Source organism: Orycteropus afer, unplaced genomic scaffold (genome assembly GCF_000298275.1).
Source record: "Orycteropus afer afer isolate SDZICR_OR568_19922 unplaced genomic scaffold, OryAfe1.0 scaffold00685, whole genome shotgun sequence".
Taxonomy (NCBI): Eukaryota; Metazoa; Chordata; class Mammalia; order Tubulidentata; family Orycteropodidae; genus Orycteropus; species Orycteropus afer.
Window position 1 is genome coordinate 1,071,082 of NW_006922272.1, and position 22,424 is coordinate 1,093,505.

Sequence of the window (22,424 nt, forward strand, 5' to 3'; positions counted from 1 at the left end):
GGTGATGACTGCATATCATGATGATCAAAACCAATGTCACTGAACTGCAATGTAAAACGTTGAATTGGCAAATACATAAAACAAAGCTAGCCTTAGCAATAGAGGTTCAGCTTCTGTATATACCTACATAACCAAAACCAAACCCACTGCCATCGAGTAGATTGCAACTCATAACGACCCCCACTGGGTTTCCAAGGCTATAAATCTTTATGGAAGTATATCATCACATCTTCCTCTCACAGAGCAGCTTGTGCGTTTGAGCAGCCAAATATCTTACCCACTACACCACCAGAGCTCTATACATACATACATACACATATGTATATCTATAGAGAGAGACAGAGGATGTCTTCGGTGCTAAGAGGTTGTTTGGACCAGACAAATCCTCCATCCACCAAATTTCCCATGTTTATGCCTTTTTTTCAGTCTTCTAGACATAGTAGACTTTGTATGCCTGACATTCTTATTGGTTCCCAGGTTGATGAGTACCTGCAGTGCACCACAGTGGGCCCAGCACCAGGGGTTCTGTTGATGTAATCTCTGACAGTTCTCACAAACTGGATAAGAGACTGGGTGGTCTCGGGGACTCCATGGTCTGGCCACACCGTATAGTGAAAGTGTCGGATGAGTCTGTGTGAATCGAGCTGTTCCTCCTGCAGGAACAGAGAGTAGACTATTAAGAAGAATGACCCAAGGCAAACCTTCAACTTTGCCAACTGTGCCCAGGTAAGAATTCCTATGGATTGAAACTCCAGGATAAGAACCAGCAAGGTCGGGATCCACAAATGTCATTTATCTTTCCAAGCTGGGTTGTTAAATGAAGTTGAACAAGCTAACGTACACTGCATATCTTAAACTCCCTGATGGTCCACTCTGGCAGCACAGACTCTGAGAGCATCTGCAGGATGAGGTCTCCATAATAGAGGGAATCCTGGTCTGCTGGCCAGTAATGGTCACACTTGACCTAGAGAAGACAGAGAGGAAAACAGCGAGACCAGAAATGTGACTCCTTTGTGAACTTGGACTTTCCCCCCCTTGAAATGTCTTCCTGAGTCAGAATCAGCTGCTAAAGCCATTTGGCCATCTGCATTGTATTAACATTTTCATGGCCAGTGCTGAAGTTGGGTTGCTGCTTCAAGTGAAGGGGACACCAGCACAACTGGTGACACTGCACAAGGAGCAAAACCCCCAACCTTTGGATTCATTTCCCTTCCATTTCATGCAGTCTTACACACTTGAGTATTTTTGTTGATTTTCTCAGTATTCTAGTTCTACTAGCAGATAAACTGCTTTAAAATTTATCACTCTTTCAGAAAAACATCTAGATGGGCAAAGAAGGTCATTGTCTTCTTGGCCCTGTCTTGTTCATATTTTGGTATCAGTGTCCTGGCCTGGACCAAGTGCAAAGTGCCAAGTGATCTTTGAGAAGTCAGAATATTTAGCTAAGCTTTTGTTTACATAGGAGCTCTGATGGTGCAGTGGTTAAAGCATTCAGCTCCTAATCAAAAGGTCAGTGCTTCAAATCTACCAGCCACTCCGTGGGAGAAAAATGAGGCAGACTGTTTCCGTAAAGATTTATAGCCTTGGAAACCCTATGGGACAGTTCTACTCTGTCCTTTAGGGTTGCTGTGAGTTGGAATCAACTCAATGGCAGTGGGTTTTTTTTTTGGGGGGGCGGGGAGGTTGTGTTTACATGCACAAAAATGGGAGAAAGAGGACTATGGACAAATATTTATTGACCACAGAATACTGGGCATTTTACATGTAATCTCTCTTTTAATCTTCAAAATAGACCTATAAAGTAGAGGATTAAAAGTGCATTCATTACAAGAGATGTGCTTAATTTCTACAGATAACTATATTACTTTCTGTCTATAGATAAAGCCTAAAACTCATTTCTCCTTTTTCTGAAAGCAGGGGCAGGCCCAATGACTCTGGTAAAAGTCTCCCCTTTAGTCACACACTGAAGGAGGGAGCAACAACTGGCCAGTTACTCTTCTCTGATATGGCACTTGCAATAATTCCAGTCCACATTTGGAAACACCTTTGACTGAAACTTCAGAACCAGAATCAGAATCAGGCACTGCCTGGAATTACTATTAAAGCCTTTTGTAACTGGGTGTCTTCATTCCCTAGTAATGTTCTCACACGATCCCTACTTGGTTTTTGGGGGGTTTAAGTTTTGATGGTGGGATTGAATTCCATCCAGGAAGACTCTGAAGCCAGGGAGGCTGTTTACTCACTCGGCCCTTCTCGACACACTGTGTCACCATGACAATGTTGTGAACATTCTGTTCCCACGTCATTTTCCAGAAGTCATCCTTGGTGCCAGGAAGTGGTCCCTGAGTAGCGATGTATTCTCTTCTGAAGTTGTTGCCCTGAGATGAATTTACAATATGGAGAGTCAGAAACAATGGACCTCTTACAAGCTATAAACAAAGAGTTAGCTCTAAAGATTAAATGATATGTAGGTCTCTGCCAGGCCTTTGACTTGAGAAAAAGATACTCATACAAGTGTCAAGGTTTGGGAGCAGGAAGGACAAAGGCCAGAGCACTGAACTATTGTCAAGAGCCAAATTCCTTCTGATTTAGGCTGGGTCTATTCTAAAAGACAAATGGAGGATGCAGGCAATGATCTAGAAAACACTTCACCCTCTGTTATATGGACAAGTGTCTCAATTCTATTGTGTGTATGTGTCTGTGTGTGTATAGGCTGAAGGTCTGACTTTGAGCAGGCTCTCTGTATTTAAGGTAGATGAATTTTAACAATGTTAGATGATTGACACTGGAATAATGTTAGTAAAGGATGTCATGCAAGGGAAACATAAGGCTAAAGAAAGCACTGTTTATTGAGCATCTACCATATGATAGAGGACATTGGTACTTCAGTGATAGAATTCTTGCTCTCCACATGGGAGACTCAGTCTCAGCTCCCAGGCAACGAACCTCATGTGGGGCCTTGTGTGATGCTGATATTGAACAGGTTTCAGCAGAGCTTCCAGACTAAGACAGACTAGGAAGAAAGGCTTGGTGATTTATTTCCAAAAAATCAGTCAGTGAAGATGCTATGGATCTCAACATCAGATCCCCAACTGATCATGGGGATGCTCAGAATCTGGCTGTGCATAGGGTTGCCATGATTCGGGGGCTGACTCAAAGGCAGATAACAGCAGCAACAACAACAACAACTGTATGACATGTAGTGGACCAGAAGTTTTTAAAGATTTTATTTAATCTCAACCAACAAGTGGGGTTATTTTTACCTACTCACTCTGTACTCCAACAATATGGAATTATTTGTAGTTTCTACTCAAAGCTCTGGTAGCATAGTGGCTAAGACACTTGCCTGCTAACCAGACGGCTGGTGGTTCAAACCCACCAGCCACTCCTCAGAAGGAAGGTTGGGCGATCCTACTTCCGTAGTGATACTGCCTCGGAAACCCAAGGAGGGGTCGCTATGAGTTGGGTTTGACTCGTCGGCACATAACAACAACAACAACAACAACTCAAAGCTCTTTCTCTTCTTGCCTCTTCTCAGAGCCTTTGTGGTTATGTCACATCTGCCACCTTCAACCTGCCGTCCACTAACACTGATTCTCATCTGGCTAATTTTTATTTATCATGCAAGTCTTGGAATGATGCCTGCTCTGTGGAGCTTCCCTTTACCTTTTGCAGGGTGATATTTTCCTCCCATATGCTCCCATGGTAACCTCTCACCTCTTGATACTCAGAAGGTGGTCTTCAGACCAGCAATATTGGGATCATCTTGGAGTTTGTTAGAAATGCAGAATCCCAGGTCTCAACTCAGCCCTCTTGAGTTAGAACCTGCATTTTAACAAGATCCCAGCTGATGAATATGTATGTTAACCTTGGAGAAGCACCACTCTAGCATGTTTCTCGTGATGTGGCCTTATAATTTCCTGATGTCTCAACTCTTCTGAGAATTCCTTTAGGATCAGGGTTCTGTTTTATCCTATCCCTGCACACAGCTCAGTGTTTGACTTAGAGTTAGCACTTACCTAGTGTTTAGTGAGTGAATGGATGCTTGAGGTATATATCACTAATCTCATTTTTTAGAAAAGGAAACAAAATCCATAACTTTCCCAAAGTCACAGGGTCAGCAAAGGGCAGAAGTAGAATTGGATTTTTTTTGACACTAAAGTTCTTTTCACTCTGGTATGCTACAGGAAGTTGGCTAAAAGCTAGCCAGAATCAGATCCCAGAGGTTTGACTCAATCTTTGAGTTGAGTCTGTGGCTTTCAAAACTCCAAATAAGATAGGATCAGCTTCCTTAGCTAGGCAGCCTTAACAGAACATTAGAGGTCCAGCTCTTGTCGTTGTGGTTATTAGCTGCTATTGAGTTGGCCCTGAGTCACGGTGATCCCATGTATAGTCGAACAATCGGTTGTAGATTGGACAATGTTCTACTGTCATGCATAGTATTTTCTTGGATATTTTTTGAAAGTAGATCACCAGGCCTTTGTCTTCTTCATCTGCCTTTGTCTGGAAACTGCTGAAATCTGTTCAACATCATGGCAACATGCAAACCTCCACTGACAGGCAGTGGCTGCACATGAGGAACATTGACTGAGACTTGTTTCCCATATGGGAGACGAAATTTCTGCCATTGAATCACTAATGTCTCATTCAGCTTCCTTAGGAAGCTCTCATCTTGGCTAAGGGCTGCAGAGAAAAAATAACCCTTGAAAATGCATCCTGGACACTTAATGATGTTGTGTGACTACATTCATGGTGACCAATGGGCCTTAGCAGTGACTGAATTGGACACTCGTATATTATGGCAATCAGGCACGGTTGGTCTGAAGGCAACAGATACGGTCTTTGAAAACCTAAATATTTCCAGATCTTCAAATAAGAACTGTGGAACCATGCAGGTAGAGAGGCATTTCCAGATTAGCTGCCCATCAAAGGTTTACCCCTGGCAGTGTTGCTCAGTGGTTCACTTACAGGAATATAGCTGGCATTGATGTAGTCAGAGCAAGGGTCATCATCAACGTTGGAAAGCTTCACCCGCGAGGCATCATCTGGAAGAAAGTTTAGGGAGAGAGATTTGTCACTGACTCTTGGGGGTGGTTCTCTTATTCTTTGGAGCAGATTGTGTCAACAAAAAAGCTCAGCTGTGTTTCCCTTTGCAAGACTATGGCATTTATCTGATGGAGTGGCCAGCTCCCTTTCACTGCTGGAATAAAAACAATCCAGGAAAACTATCTTCTATTGCTTCATCCAGTACACTAATGATAATAATAAAAGAATAATCATGAACTAGAAATTCTGTTAAGCAATCCAAGTCTGCTGGCCACCAGAGCCCTTACTTTCACCCATTACTGTTATTAGGCTTCCAAAGAGAAGCAGTAGGATAACATGCTGAAATGTCAACAGCGTAAGAAACCTCTGGTCACTAGAATTTAAGCTAGTTGTTACTTCTGTGGAGGGAGTGCAATAAAACACAAGGCATCCTTTTTTAAAGGCATTCAGAGCCTGAGGTCTTCTGTATCTAGCCATACTATATTTCTTTAGCCCCATTTTCATCCCTGGAAACAAGAAAAAATGGCTAGTGGAAGACAGTAGTACAAATTTCACCACAAAACTTACAGGGCAATATATTGTTGTATCGATTTTTCCCTCTATTCTCTGGCAAGAGTGCAATGTCACATGATTGGTTTCGACCCACGTCCTTTAAGTCCTATTAAGTAAAAAATTAGTTGGCAAGTAGAAGAATATGAAATAGAACAAGACAACTCATACAGTCCTTAATACTCAATAATATAGAAATAGCAACACTTTGTTGTTGTTGTGTGCTGTCAAGTCAATTCTGACTCATAGTGACTTTATATGGCAGTAGAACTACTCCATAGGCTTCCTAGGCTGTTATCTTTGTGAGACCAGATCACTACCTACTGTTTATGGAATACTTAATATGTGATGTATACAAGCTTCAATCCTTGGTATATTGTACAAGGAGTGGATTCTGGCATAAAAGAATACTCAGCCGAGAATCTAAGCATCATCTTAACTCCTGAGTCCAGTCAGTCTGTGATTCCACAGTAAAGGTTAGGAGGGAAATTATGCTAAGGGATGCTAAACTTTTCTTACACCTGAATCGTACCTCATATTCCTTGGATAGAAGGTAGTTGGAGTCAGCTTGTAGCTTCATAAAATGCCCTTCAAACTGATTTATTTTTATTGGGCTATAATTAAGAATGTAACAAAAAGAAGATAAAGTTACTGAAGAAATGGGAAAATGTCATAACCAATCTGAGTTGTATTTCAAAAACACATAATAGAGTAATTAATGAGTTTTCTCTCTTACCAAGATGTTTTCTGGTTACTGTGAAGGAAAGGGCGAAGAAGAAAGACCACGTTAGCAAATCTCACATAATACAATCAATTCCTTATTTTAAAAAATTGTATGAAGGAAAATGTGGCAGTTACCCTTTCTGGCCCAGGTTCAAGTGGACAGATAATGGTCGATCCCGACGAATACTCAAGCGAGCGGAGGGCCTTTCTCGACCATGGCTGAAACAGAGGGAGAAGCTTTTCATTCTGACTATTTAACTCGATTTGAGCAAAAATTTTCCTCTATGGTAAGGCTGTGCCTGTTTGTGTTAGTATGGATTTTTCAGTACTCATGTAGATTTACACTCGGCCAACACTTCTTTGAGGGAAGGAAAGGAGAAGAAGAGCATAAAGGAAAAATGGATTTTTTTTTTCCCACTCAGAAACAGATCTGGGCAATAGCTGAGGATTTGTCTCCTGGTTTTTTTGGCTACAGGTCATCATCACTTCCCACACTCTCAATAAAACTTTCTTTAAAAAACCAGTAAACCACAGATGTAAGACATGATTGCAAGAGAGAAGACAGTGTGCCAAATAAAAGAAATTCCCTGAGAGAGGAGGGTATGGCATTGAGGCAACATGCTTTTTGGTTCTTTTTGGTCCCTTTTTAAATTTGGATGGCAGGTATGAGCCAAAAATGGTGATGTCAGCCATAATTTTCAGCACATTTTAGGAAAGTACTTGGGCACACAATTTGCAAACATCTCTGTCTTCACGAAGAGACTGAACCACAGGGGAAAAAATTTTTTTTTTTTTTTTCCTGTACAAAAGAAGTTATTTCACATTCAAATGAAACTGCAGTCTCCCAGTAAGAGCAAAATTCATTAAATGTATACAGAGGAGCTGAAAAATGGAAACTGTGGCTTTAGAGTTTGACTTTTGCTTTTATGGAGGAACAAAGGTGATTTAACCTGCGGACTTATTTTCTTTTTGTACTTTTCATTCCAAAGGGCATTTTCACTTGCCTCACCAAAGGGGTCTTTTGTACTCACCTAACTTTCTGTCTGCAGATGAATAAGGCAACAACAGCTACCAGCATGCCAATTAAGAACAGACCAGCACTCACACCTTCAATGACTCCAAACAAGGGCTCTACAATAATGCAGATGGAAACAACAAACTCAGGTGGGAAAATTAGTGCTAAGGAACTGAAGCCCTCTCTCCCAAGGAACACTGACAGATAGAATTCAAGTCATGTCTACATTGAAGCATTTATTATCCAAAGGTTGGGACTTACACAACTGATATGATGAAATGTGGACTACTATCTTGTAGCAGGCAGGCCAGTCATTATACTTGAAGTTCATATTCTTACACTTTTAAGTTAATGGTGTTTCACTTATAAGGGGATTTTGGCCATCTTTTGTACTTGTTTATAGATCTTGGGACATTTGAGATAAAGGTCAGTATTTAGAATGGAGAACATGTGATTTGCCAGCAAAATAAAAACATTATTTCATTTATATGTAACATGTTACATAGCATTTTAGGTTTTGCAAATCCAGTGAGTTGGGTAAAGGTTATTTGTAAAGAAATCTCATTTTTATTATCTTGTATGATACAGCCATTGGGAGTTTATGAACAGGTAAGAGTAACCCATTTTTCTAACAGCTTTATTGAAATATAATTCACACACTCTACAATTCACCAATTTAAATTGTATAATTCAATACTTTTTAGTATAGTCACAAATTTTTCAACCATCACCACAATTAATTTTATAACATTTTCATCACCCCCAAAAGCAACCTCGTACCCCTAAGCAGCCACTCCCCATTTCCTTCCACCTGTTCCAGCCCTTGGCAAGCACTACTCTACTTTCTGTCTTTACGTTGTTGCTTGTTGCCGGCAAGTTGGCTCTGAGTCATGGCAACCTAATACACAACAGAACCAAACACTGTCAGGTCCTGAACTGTCTTCATGATCATTGGTGTGAGCTCATTGTTTCAGTCTTTCTGTCTTTGTAGTTTTTGCCTATTTTGGACATTTCATATAATTGAATTCATATAATATGCAGTGTTTCATGATTGGCTTCTTTCATGTAGCATAATATTTTCAAGGTTCGTTCATGTTGTAGCATGGATTAGTACTTCATTCTTTCATATGGCTAATATTCCATTTTATGACTATACTACGTTTTGTTTATTCATTCAGCAGTTAATGAACATTTGGATTATTTCTACTTTTTTCCTATTATGAATAATATTTCTCTGAGCAGCTGTGAACACGTTTTTGTGGGACCTATGTTTTCATTTTTCTTGGGTATATACTTTTAGGAGTGGAACTACTAACAATAACTCTGCATATTTAATGTTTTGAAGAACCACAAACTGTTTTCCAGTGTCACTATGTCATTTTACATTCCCACCAGCAGTGTATGAGGGCTCCATTTTTGCCATATCCTCACCAACACTTGTTATTACCTCTATTTTTGATTACAGCCATTCTAGTGGGTGTGAAGTGGTATCCTAATGTGGTTTTGTTTTTTATTTCCCTAATAACTAATGATGTTGAGCATCTTTTCATGTGCTTATTGGTCACTTGTATATCTTCTTTTGAGAAATGTCTATTAGATACTTCACCCATTTAATAATGATAAAAACATTACTTGTCTTTTTATAGCAGCTCTGGTGGCATAGTGCATTGAGTCGTGAGAGTTCTTTATGTGTATATTCTGGATGTTGTTGTTTGTTGTTATGTGCCGTTGAGTCGGCCCCAACTCACAGTGACCCCTCCTTGGGTTTCTGAGGCAGTATCACTACGGAAGTAGGATTGCCCAACCTTCCTTCCGAGGAGTGGCTGGTGGGTTTGAACCGCCAGCCGTCTGGTTAGCAGGCAAGTGTCTTAGCCATACATTCTGGATACTTGACCTTTATAAGAAATTTGAATTGGAAATATTTTCTCTCATTCTGTGGACTGGCTTTTTACTTTCTTGATGGTATCCTTTGAAATACAAAGATTTTTAATTTTAATTAAGTCTAATGTATCTATTTTTTTGTTGCTTGCACTTTTGGCATCATATTTAGAAAAACATTTTATAACCTAATATCACAAAGATTTACTCCTGTGTTTTCTTTTAAGAGTTTTATGATTTTAGTTCTTACATTTAGGTCTATGGATAGCTCATTTACCCAGTTGCATTTTAAGTCCTTGTAATTGTTTATTCAATGCTGTTTTTCAAGAATCACCAAATCTACACAATCACCTTTTATTGTGTTTAATATTATTTTTTAATATTTTTAATATAAAAATAATATTATTATTTTCCTTTACTGGACCACATATACATATGCATATTGTCTTACACAACAACTTTGTTGTAGAAGAATATTTCAAACAGGAAAGACATGTTTACACCTCCTACGTAATATTATATTACAAGCAAACACATCTAAACCCTATTTACTGTGTGCTGATTCCTCTTTCATTTGAAGAGTTGGATTATTCCTGTATTTGGCATAAATAGATAGGATGTGAGGCTGTCATACAGCATGAGAATCTCTTTAGCTATAAAGTGGAACTTCCCTAGAGTAAGCATTATAGATCAGTGACTACAAGTGAAGGCTGGGATAGATATTGTGTCAAGGAAAACCCTGATGAAAAAATGATGTTCTTCTGAGTATGATGGAAATGTTCCAAGGCAGTGCAGTGCAGTGTAGATAGAGGCTGAGAGTTCAGGCCAGCTCTAGCAACACGGGCAAGATATTTAATCTCTTGGTGCCTTTGGTTCTCACCTTTAAAATGGGGACAATAATAGTATCTTTTCAAAAGGTTGGAGTGAGGACTAGATAAATTATTTTATGTAAAATGCTTCAAACCTCCACAGAGAAAGTGAACAGTAAATATTAGCTATTATAATAATAATAGCTATAATAATAAGGAGCTCTAGTAGCTTAGTGCCTAAGGCACTTGACTGCTAACCAGAAGCCTGGTGGTTCAAATCCACCAGCCACTCCTCGGAAGGAAGATGGGGTAATCTACTTCCATGGTGATACTGCCTCGGAAACCCAAGGAGGGGTTACTATGAGGTCGGACCCATCCGACTCGATGGCACATAACAACAACAACATAATAATAATAGTAATTGTAATGACGTGGACTTTTTCTATGTTACTATACCTTACAGAGGTTTCTTTCACAAATTTAGATAAAATCTTTTCTTTTAACATTATTTTATAGTGTAAAAGCAACAGATGATAACCAAAAGGAAGAAAAGTCACCTATAATCCACTACTTTGAGATGTTCATTGTTCATATAGTAATATATGTTGTATTATATATGTTGCTGTTATATGTCGTGGAGCCGTACCCGACTCATAGAGACCCCTCCTTGAGTTTCTGAGGCAGTATCACTATGGAAGTAGATTGCTCAACCTTCCTTCCATGGAGCAGCTGGTGGGTTTGAACCACTGAACCTTGGGTTAGCAGTCAAGTGCCTTAGGCACTACACTACCAGAGCTCCTCATATATGTAGTAAAGATTTACAGCCTTGGAAACCCAATGGGGGTCGCTACGAGTCAGGAATGACTTGATCACAGTGAGTTTTTTTTTATACATTATATTATATGTAACATATATAATATATTAACAATGTATTAATTACTGTCTTAATAATTAGTAATAATTATTCCATTAATAATTCATTGTTAATAAAATTATTCTTGTAGTCTTTTTTAATGCACTTCTATGTTTATGCATATATACTTCCCTACTTACAATTAAAAGCCTTTTATATCAACTTATATTTTTGGCCTGTGCAAACCCTTGATTCTAATGTTTTCACCCAGTTTAAAAATAATTTATTTTTAATAGTAATAAAAAAATCTTGTACTTCTATATTCTTTTCTATATTAATCCCCTTTCCAGGCCATCCTCCTACTGAAACTATGCAATCCTTCTAATCCTTCAATCCATGATTACATATAAAGATTAGATTCCAGATGGAGAACAAAGGTTCCCTCCATAGTCAGCCAAGTAAGGCTCTTATAGGTGACACAGTGGACAATAGAATGTGCAGGTGGATGAACAGGTTAGCCTTACCTGACTCAGTGGTGATAGGCAAAGAGAAAAATGTGTCTGAATAGAGTGGCTTTGTGAATTCCTTAAGATCCTCATCAAACAGCTGTGTGAAAGCCCGAATGCTGATTCTGAAAAGAGAACAAATGTATTTAATATTTATTTAAATGGCTGATCGCAGTAGAGCTCACTAAAAAGTGCAAAACAAGGGCAGGCACCTGGCCAGTGGGTACGTAGTATAGGATATGAATCGTGGAATCAGACATTCCTGGGTTCGTTCATTTACTCATCCATCATCCATTCATTTCATTCATCTAGTCACCTGATATTTATTGAGATTCTACTATATTCTAGGCCCAGTCCTAGGAACTGGGGATATGGCAAGGAATAAAACAAAGTCCCTACCCTCCCAGAACTTCCACTGTCATGGAAGAAGTCAGATAATAAACCAAGCGGTGATGTGTGCTATGGAAAAGAAAAGAACAGGGAAAAGGGAATTGAAGCAATGGGGTAGGCATGTAAAAAGCAACGCAAGCATTGCCATGGAGTCGGATCCGACCCATAGCGACCCCTCCTTGGGTTTCCGAGGCAGTATCACTACGGAAGTAGATTGCCCAACCTTCCTTCCGGGGAGTGGCTGGTGGGTTTGAACCACCAGCCTTCTAGTTAGCAGTCAAATGCCTTAGGCACTATGCTACCAGAGCTCCCAACACGATCAGTAAAGGTCTCTTTGAATAGAAGACGTTTGTACAGAAACCTGAGGACAGTGAGGGAGGGAGCCATGGCTGCAGTCCAGGCAGAAGGAACAGCAGGTGCAAGGCTCTGGGACTGGAGTACACTTCGCATGCCGGTGGAAGAGCAAGAAGGTCAGCGTGGCTGGAGTGCAGTATAGGAGTGAAGGAATGTTAGGAGATGAGGTCAGAGAGGCAATTCCATCTCTAAATGATCCTTTTCAAGTCAAAAGCTATACTTTCAAGAATAGCAGATAAAAGAAGAATTTGAGATTTCCCTGCTATGGATTGAATTGTGTCCCCCCCAAAATACATTGTAAATCCTAACTCCTATACCCATGGATGTAAACTCATTTGGGAATAGAGTTTTCTTTATTATGTTAATGAGGCCATATCAGTGTGGGGTGTGCTTTAAACCAATTACTTTTGAGATACAAAAGGAAGAAATTAGGCACAGAAGCAAGCAAGCACAGGTGGAGGAAGACAAATGCCACATCACATGAAGATTGCCAAGAACCAAGGAACAGAAGCTGAAAAGAGATAAGAACCTTCCCCTGGAGCTGACAAAAAGAGAAAGCTCTCCCCTAGAGCTAGTGCCCTGAATGCAGATGTCTAGCATCCTAAACTGTGAGAAAATAAATTTCTTCTTATTAAAGCCACCAGCTGCTGGTATTTCTGTTACAGCAGCACTAGATACCTAAGTCCCAAAGGTAACAAGTCACAAGGTGAGGAGTTGGTATGTGCTGCTAATTGGTTGTAGCTTTGGAAATTGAAAAGAGTCTCGCTGATAATAAGAGTTTTTTATATTTGTGTAGTGATTTACAAGTCTGGAAGGCCTTTTACAAACACAGTTCTATTTGATTATCTCCAATCTTTCCAAGATAACAGGAAGTTTACTATATTACTTTAGAAATTTGGAAAGCGAAGCCCAGAGAGATTCCATGCCTGGTCCAAGATCAAAGGGAGTGCTGGTGAAAGAAAACTAAACTCCTTATTTCCTGACTGCTATTTCTCTTATTTTCTCTTGGGTTAATTTTTAATAGCAGTCATGACTTCTGATGGGGGAATGGTAAAAAAGAGCCTGGGCTAGGAGCCTGAGGATTTGACGAACAGTTCTCACTCTGTTTCTGATTAGTGGAATGTCCCTATGATGGTTAATTTTGTATGTCAACTTTGCTATATATGGTTCCTAGTGGTTTGGCCAAACACTAGTCCAGTTGGTAGTTACATGTGATTAAATCATTGCATCATGGGTAGAACAGATTACCTTCCATAATGTAATCTGATGTAATGTAATCAATTAACCAGTTGAAAACAGAATCCATTAGGGTGTGTTTTGCCACCAGAGAATACATAGAGATTCTGGCAATACTATTCCTGTCCCCTGGCCTATAGATCTTGGGAGGTAAGCCTACTTGCTCTGTCTCCACAATCATGTAAGCCAACTCCTTGAAATAAATCCTTCTATACATGTATGTATAATCTCACTGCTTCTGTTTCTCTAGTGAACTCTGAGACAGTCCCTAAAGCTCTTTATGCCTCAGTTTCCTCACCTGTAAAATAAAAGCATTGGATATAATAACCTTGATTTGCTCTTCTCTGAAACTCTAGGACTCAAAGGTGCAAATCTGCAGTACAAAATAGATTCAGACCAATAAGAACTTTCAGGAACTAAGGAAAGAGATAATGACCTAGCATGTTGTTGTTGTTGTTATGTGCTGTCGAGTCGGACCCAACTCCTAGCGACCCCTCCTTGGGTTGCCGAGGCAGTATCACTATGGAAGTAGATTGCCCAACCTTCCTTCCAAGGAGTGGCTGGTGGGTTTGAACCGCCAGCCTTCAAGTTAACAGTCAAGTGCCTTAGGCACTATGCTACCAGATCTCCTATGACCTAGCATAGGCTTGGCTTAAAATTGGTGGGCCATCAGAAACTGTCCTTAAAGCCTTTAAAAAAAAAAAAAAAAAGATACTATAAACACATTCCATAGCTTAGTATTTAGTACCCATCCACAATCCTGTCCCATCCTATCTTCCTGGTCTTGTCTTTCCCACTAGCCCTTTTCATGCACCCTGATTCACATCAGACTATCTGCTCTTCTCTAATTAATCTGTGCGTTTCTGCCTCCACACTTTGACTCACATGTTTCTCTTCACCTTGAATCTCCTCTTGTATTCTTCTCCATATTTCCAAATCCTTTCATACTACTCAGATAGTTTTTCACTGTGATCAATATATATGTAACAAAACATTTGCCATTTCAACAATCTTCACATGTCTAATTCAGAGACAATAATTATGTCCACCTTGTTGTTCCACCCAACCTTACCTGTTCCCAAATCTGCCCATAATTCTTAACAGAAGCTCAGTATCCCCTAAACACTGTGTCTTCTTTTCCCCTCCCTCTTACCTGCCCCTCGTAACCACTAGTAAACTTAGAGCTCTATATACTTGCCTATTCAAGGTATTTCATATAAGCGGGAAAATACATTTTCTATCCTTTTGTGCCTGATCACTTTATTTAGCATAATATTTTCCAGGCTCGCCCATGTTGTAGTATGTATAAAGACTTTATTTCTTTTTTGGGACTGCGTTATATTCCATTGTATGGGTATACCACATTTCGTTTACCCATTCATCTATTGATGGACACTTGGGTTGTTTCCACCTTTTGGCTATTGTGAATAGTGCTGCAGTGGACACTGGTGTACAGTATGTATTTGTGTTTTTTGTTTTTTTTTCAATTCTTTTGGTTATAGACCTAGGCCTTCTCTGCTTTTGATGCCTAGCTAAAATGATACCTCCTCTAAGAAGCCTTCTGAACCTCATAGAATTTATTTACCTGTACCCTGTTATGTCCTTCATATTTCTGCCTATATTTTGCATACACACATCTTTCTCTCACTACATTACATGCTCCTGAAGGTGGGGGTCTCATTTATCTTTTTATCACCTATAGCACCTGGCTCAGTGCTTTCCAGAGAAGGCGATAAAACATGTATTGGATATATATATCAGCAGCTTGATAAACAGTATTTTAATGAACAGGTATCTATCTACTTGATAATAATTACAGAACCAGATTCTATAGTAGAAAGTTAGAGATGATGTGGTTGGATTTCCTTTATTCAAGGAAAATGAGGTCAGGAGAAGCTGCCTGCCTGATTGTGGTCACATTGCTATCCTATAGAGTAGAAACAAAACCAGATCAGCACTTTCCTAATTTCCAAACTGCTTCTCACCCATCATGGTCTGCCCCTTTTCTTTCCATATGGAACAGTGGATAATAGGAACCCAGCAATGGATGGAAAAACATTACATTTGTTGAACATAATAAACCTGTGTTATCAGCTAAACCTAGCTCTTCCCATTTTTTTCAATACTGATTTTCTTTGTCCATGTTCTGTCCTGCCTACCTATTCTTTTTGAAAAAAGGATGCTGATAGCTGTGAGAATCGCTGTGATTATCCTCTTGAGCCAGATAGCATTCTGATTGCACTGAGCAAGTTCAGCAGCCACCACACAAGAGGCCACTTAGCATGTTGTTCTCTCATGTGCTTGCAAAGGGTACATCTCCTCTTCTCAAGTATTATCTGCCTGGCATGCTTTTAACAGCACATATATTAGAGAAATACAGGAAGGCTGTGTTCTAGAAAACAAATATGTATGACATGAGTTGATAAAGGTATAATAAGAATGTGTAATTTTTCATAGAACATCTTGGCTCATTTTCTTATTTGTTCATACAACACTTAACGAAAGCCTCTTTTGTACCAGCTACTTGACATATTGTTTTGTAACCAATGACAAGCCTGTTCCTCCTATTAGACTATGAGCTGTCTCAGTGGAGGGGAAGGGGCAGGCAAGTAAACAAAGGTTTGAAAGGCACTGGTAAATGCAGCATTAGAAGGATATGGTGGTTGGGTGCTATGAAAATGGAGCTGAGGGAGCACCCAAGTGCCTGGCTGTGCATGGGCAGATGTGGTGTTGGGCTTGACGAGGGCTGAGCTGACTTTTAAAGTGTAAGAAGCAATTTACCAGCCAGAGGGCATCCCATATAGAAAGAAAAGAATATGCAAACACTCAAAGGTATAAGAAAGCCACCTTATCTTCCAGGGAACTCTGAGGAGTGAAGAATAGCAAAAAGGCAGGGATTGCTTGGGGCAGATGGTAGGATACAAGGTGAGTAAGGGTGGCAGAATGGAGAGCTCACGGGCTTTGTGTATCCTGCTAAGGAATCAGGACTTGCTCCTGTAAGTGCACGGGAATCCCTGGAAACTCTTAATCTACAAAGTGCGTGACAAAGGGTTTGATCTATCACATACGTTACTACTCAGGACAACCCTGTAATATTTTGCAGATACAAGAAGTGAGCATTAGAGAATGGAAATGCTGTTTACAAGGTTACACAGCTAAAAAGCGCCAGAGCTAGAACTCAAATCCAGATGCTCTCCATCGGACTTGGGCAGCTGTTGGGGACAGGAAGGGTGCCTGCTGAGAGACTGGTGGGCTCCGGGCCAGATGGAAACATTTTATAGCTTCTTTCTCTCTAAATACAGCAAAGAGTCATTTTCTCTATTTCCCTCTCCAAAAGCAACCAAGCAAACAAACTAACTAAAATAGCTTTCACTTTCTAACTCAGAAAGATAAAGTTGCCTGTCAGAGACTTTTGTTCAAGTTTCTTTGAGCCCAAGTAACAAGCTGGGTGATTTAGATTTTTACAGAAGCTTAAGGATCCCAATTTTCTGATCTCTATGTTTTCTCCTTTGCTCTGTCAGAGCTCTCACCTCCTTCAGGTTACAGAAAACCAATATCCCTGGGTGGAGCAAACAGGTAATGTGCTCAGCTGGGAACTGAAAGGTTGCAGGTTCAAGTCCACCCAGAGTTGCACTGGAAGAAAGGCCTGGTGATCTGCTTCTGGAAAATCAGCCCTTGAAAACCCTGTGGAGCAAAGTTCTATGGTAACAACTTTTTTTTCCCCCAGGACGTAGGTGTATATGGACCTTTTTGAAGTAAACATCACTAATAAGTTAAAGAGTGCTTACTCTGAAGGTGCTACCCTCAGCTGGCATGGCAATAGCAAGTTTGTGGGGAGTCCAGGGCACAGACAGTTCTTTAGAGTTCCTGCCAAAAATGAGTTGTTTGTTTTAGTAAATGCATGTGCCTATCTTTGTTGCTATGAAAGAGGGACTATGAACTATTTCAGGTGTGGTGACCTGTCACAGACCCTTTATGGATCTGACAGAAAAGTTTTTATGGTGAGACCAAAGGGTCAGAGTACTTAAGAGTCAGTAAGGCCTAAAACCAAACCAAACCAAACTCACTGCCGTTGAGTTGGTTCCAACTCACAGTGACCTCTCCTTGGGTTTTTGAGGCCATATCTCTATGGAAGTAGATTGTCCAACCTTCGGCTGGTGAGTTTGAACCTCCAGCCCTCTGATTAGCAGTCAAATGCCTTAGGCACTATGCCACCAGTAAGACCTACGTAATGGCAAATCAGAAGGGACACCAGTTCAAAGAGAACCTGATTGGCTGTGATGTTGGATACTAGCTCTGTCGGCACCCAACAGAGAAGGCACATCCTCCACAGAAGTGATAATCTTGAATGCCTACAGGTTTATATCCAAGACAGTAAAACAAACAAACAAACAAACAAACAACAACAACAAAAAAACAACAAATTCACTGATGTCAAGTCAACTCGACTCATGGAGACCCTCCTTGGGTTTCTGAGGCAGTACCTGTATGGAAGTAGATTGCCCAATCTTCCTTCCCAGGAGTGGGTTTGAACCACCAGCCTTCTGGTTAGCAGTCAAATGCCTTAGGCACTATGCCATCAGAGCTCCCTCCTGTATAGTAGCCAGGTTCTTTCTCTTGTGGACCCTATTTAGGAATGTTGTATATTTCTGTTGTGCCTGTTTTCTGGGAACACAGTACAGACTAAGAATACCGCCAATTCCTTGCGCCGGAAGGGCCTTCTGCATTCAGTGGTGCTAGCTGGGGTGGGTTTAAGCCAAATAGCTGCTCCTTTTCACCATCTTAGTGGGAAGAATGGATGCCTTCATTCATTCAGGAGTCCTTTCCCTCTAAGAGCTGCATATGGACCACAGAGCACTTTTTTTTTTTTTTAAATGCCTTAGAAGTTAAATCAGTAAATGTAATTCTAAACCCAAAACACCTACTGCTATCAGGTCAATTCCAACTCATAGCAACCCCCATTGGGTTTCCAAGGTGGCAAATCTTTATGGAGGTATATTGCCCCATCTTCCTTTCATGGAGTTGCTGGTGGATTTGGTTCACCATCCTTCTAGCTAGCAGTCAAATGCCACCAGAACGCCTTTGTAATTCTAGTCCTTACTAAAAGCAGAAGATAAAACCTAATATTGCTTGGGTATCCCTAAACCCAGTCTTTTTCAGGCATTCCTGAAGCAGTTAACATGTTTGATTTGTATTAAAGAAGTCATAGGAGAAAGAGCACTTGATTAAGAATCTTCAAGCAACTCTTCCCCTAATAAATTGGAGCTTTTGTTATATACTGAAAGCCCTCTTCACACATTGTCTGTGGATTTACATTATTAATCTACAGGCGCTCACATGCATGAGATGGCCAGACAGCCAAATGCCTGGTGATGTAGCATATCCCCTCTAACAAACTGATGGCAATACGTCTAACCTGTAGGCAGTGCGCGGCTTCAGCGGTCCATCACAAAATTTTTGCTGATCGGGATCACATTTTCCACCCAGGCTCTCCATCTCTGCTCCAAGCTTAATGTTAAAACTCTTGTAGTTGCTGTCAGGACTTTCAGCACATTTGCTTGCAAAATAATTGGTCTGATACACTTGAATGGAGGCATTGTGTCTGTACTCCAGGTAGGAAGGCAGAGGGTGCTGTTGTTCTGGCTTCAGCTCGTCACTGCCTGGAGAGAGAAAACCCAGTCACAGCCTTTCTTATGACCTTAGTGCTTCAGTGATTTCTAACTAGGTTTCTAAAGCTGCCTCTTTCTTACTATCTCTGGCTTATCCCAGAGTGGCTCTGTGATATTAAGGGATGCTGTGAAATTCCTCTGAAGAGCTCTGGTGGTACAGTGGTTAAATTATTTGGTTGCTAACCAAAAAGTCACTGGTTTGACCCCAGTAGGCACTTCAGGGAGACAGATGAGGCAGGCAGTCAGCTTCCATAAGGATTTAAAGGAAGCTCTGGTGGTACTGTGGTTAAGACACTGGCTACTAACCAAAAGGTTGACAGTTTGACCCATAAAGATTTACAGCCTTGGAAATCCTACGGAGGTCACTATGAGTTGGAAATGACTTAATGGCAGTGGGTTTTAGTGGGTGGGTGAAATTTCTTTAATGAAATAAATTTTCATTTATACACATACACAACACACACACACACAAGAAGCCCTGGTGGCACAACGGCTAATCACTCAGCTGCTAACTAAAAGGCTGGCAGTTTGAACCCACCTAGTGGCTCCACGGGAGAAAGACTTGGTGATCTACTCCTGTAAAGATTCCACCAACACCACCACTCACTGCTATTGAGTCGATCCCAATTCAGAGTGACCCCCACTGGGTTTCCAAGACTGTAAATCTTTACAGAAGCAGACTGCCTCATCTTTCTACTGCGGAGAAGCTGGTGGGTTCAACCACTGACCTTTTAGTTAGCGGTCAAATGCCTTAACCACTACACTGCCAGAGCTCCTTCCCATAAAGATTACAGCCTAGAAAACTCTACAGGGAAGTTCTCTGTAACACATGGAGTTTCTATGAGTTGAAATAGAGTCAATGGCACCTGACTCCCCCCATGCCAATATAATTTTCTAGGAAATAAAATGTGTGGTATGTATACATGTGTGTGTAGGAGGGCAGCTCATTGCATCAAACAAATGGTAACACACACCATAACTCCAGACAGTTGGACACTCCCCATTGTGAGAGTCCAATAAGCTCAATAAGCTACCTACCTTGCCAATAACCATTGTAGCTGAGCTAATAAGGAAATCTCTATGACCTGGGAAATAGGGAAAAGATAAGAAAAGCCATGTCCCAGGCCACAGCATTCTGTCCCACAAGGCACGTTCCACATGCCCAATCTGATAATTGCTCTGTGTACAGTTCTCTGTTATCCTGAGTACAACTTTATTCTGGCTTGAATTCGGCCCATCGCTCAGAAATTCTCAGAACTCTTCCACCATCCACTTAGCCCAATGTGTATTTTGGCACTGTTAACTAGTTTTGATGTTAGCTGGAGGAAAGCACAATTAGGACGATAAGTATTACAGAGATAAGATACCAGTTACAATGAATTTCAAGGAATGGTACTGTGGGGATGCATTGTAGCATTTTGGACTCTTGTTTAATAAAACTTGTTCAAATGAGTAAGTCTTGGTATGGGTTTTATATTAACTTTACCCAAAGAATTTGGTCATTACCCTTGGTTCCTGAGAGATAACCTCTAAAGCCTTGGAATTTCCCTAATGTTAAAGTATTTCTGACGAGGCCTCCAGACCACACCTGAGGTTTTATACCAATGAGGTGCCTCTTGGGTGGGGACTGGCCAGGTCAGAAGGACCACTTTTTCTTTCAGCCAACCTTTTTGTGGGTGGGGCATGAGTCAATCAGTCATGTCTACATAATGAGGCTCAATAATGACTATGGACATAGAAGCTCCATGGGCCTCCTGGTTGATGACAGACATCAATGCACATAGGAGGGTAGCATGCCCCTTTTTGGGACACAGAAGCTCTAAGTTGGGAACTCTCCCAGACCTTGCCCTATGGATCTCTTCATTTGTATCCTTTTTGCTATAATAAAACTCTAACAGTAAGTTAAACTCTAATAGCACTTTCTATGAGTTCAGAAGTCATTCTAGAGAATTACTGAACCCCCAAGAGTAATGGGAGTCAGCAGGTTAGAAGTGAGGGAGCCCTACAGCCAACACCGTGAGGGACCAAGTAGTTGGATCTGTGGGCTCAGGACCATGATCGTAAGGGACATCAAGCTCAATTGGCATAACATACTACACAAAAACATTGTTCTACATTCTGCTTTGGTGAGTATGACTGGGGTCTTAAAAGCTTGCAAGTGGCCATCTAGATGCAATGACGGGTCTCTTCTCATCCAGAGCAAAGAAGAATGAAGAAAACCAAAGATGCATGGAAACAATTAGTCCAAGGGACTAGTAGACCATGCAGTCTTCAGCCTATATGAATATGACCATGAGACCAGAAGAACTAAATGGTGTCCAGCTACCCTGTCAACCACTTAGAAAGGGAGTGCAAGAGATCCTGGATAGAGTGGGAGAACAATGTGGCTCAAAATCATGAAAAAAAAAAAAAAAAAAGATCAGGTTTACCGGTCTGATAGAACCCAGTGAGACCCCTGAGACTATGGCCCCTAGCTACCCCTCAGGTCTAGAACCGAACTCACTCCTATAGCTTCCAGCCAAACAATAGCAGGCATATAGGGTGAACATTTATATCAGGTAGGGTGAACATTTATATCAGGTAGATACACTCCTTAAAGTGATCAATTGTGGGGAAACAGAAGGGCAGTGTTTGCACAGTGAGACAGCTCAGGGTACAGGAGTGCATAGGAAAGGACACAGGGAAGAGGTAACTATAAGAAGGAAGTTGGAAGAGACCTGTTACATTGTGGGGAATGGCAGTCAGTGTCATGAAACAAAATGTGTATGAACCGCTGCATGGAAAATGAATTTGCTCTGTAACCTTTCACCGAAATCACAATAATAATAATAATAATAAAAGAAGTGAGGGGGCCCTTGGGATTCCTGAGCTTATGGTGTTGTCCTGAAGAAGTAGTAGGAAACCCCAGAAATTTGTAGCCAGCAGGTCAGAAGTGAAGGTGTCATGGTACCCAAGCCAGCACTGGTGTCTGAGGTCTTGGGCAGACTTGGAGGTCTGGGGGACTGTGCCCTTTAAGTAGTGAGATCTGACCTAGCTGTGGGTAGTTAGGGTCAGAGGAAGAAATGCTTCATGTGTAGCTGGTGCCAGAATAGAGGAGAACAGAATTCATTAATTCATTCATCAAAGGGATCTTTACAGTTCAGTGTTAGAAAAGTGAGATGTGAGGTTTGATTTTCCACATACTTGGAAATGTTATTTTTTGGTAGTAGTTGAAAAAGAATTTTACCTTTTTAGGATGAGCATATGTGCTATCAATGGCATTTATATGAGATGGATTATTATCTTGGATGACCAGGGAGCATTGATAATTGACCCTGAAACCTGGCTGGGGAACACAAGGCTACTTTCTGAGGCATGCTTTTTTTTTTTTTTGCCACTGCCTTCTATTACATATAC

At 40.7% G+C, this 22,424-nt stretch overlaps 1 protein-coding gene across 1 annotated transcript in view; it reads right to left on the bottom strand.

Annotated features, from left to right (window-relative positions):
* LOC103211015 (receptor-type tyrosine-protein phosphatase beta) overlaps window positions 1-22,424 on the bottom strand; it is a gene marked incomplete at its 5' end in the record, with an annotated part of 95,328 nt that overhangs the window by 13,530 nt on the left and 59,374 nt on the right. Inside the window, 11 exons of the mRNA XM_042783116.1 lie at window positions 490-653; window positions 842-964; window positions 2,244-2,378; window positions 4,969-5,045; window positions 5,614-5,704; window positions 6,128-6,209; window positions 6,332-6,349; window positions 6,454-6,537; window positions 7,350-7,449; window positions 11,398-11,504; window positions 18,776-19,019. Of these exons, the coding sequence (XP_042639050.1) occupies window positions 490-653; window positions 842-964; window positions 2,244-2,378; window positions 4,969-5,045; window positions 5,614-5,704; window positions 6,128-6,209; window positions 6,332-6,349; window positions 6,454-6,537; window positions 7,350-7,449; window positions 11,398-11,504; window positions 18,776-19,019 (1,225 nt within the window). The remainder of the gene's footprint in view (window positions 1-489; window positions 654-841; window positions 965-2,243; window positions 2,379-4,968; window positions 5,046-5,613; window positions 5,705-6,127; window positions 6,210-6,331; window positions 6,350-6,453; window positions 6,538-7,349; window positions 7,450-11,397; window positions 11,505-18,775; window positions 19,020-22,424) is intronic.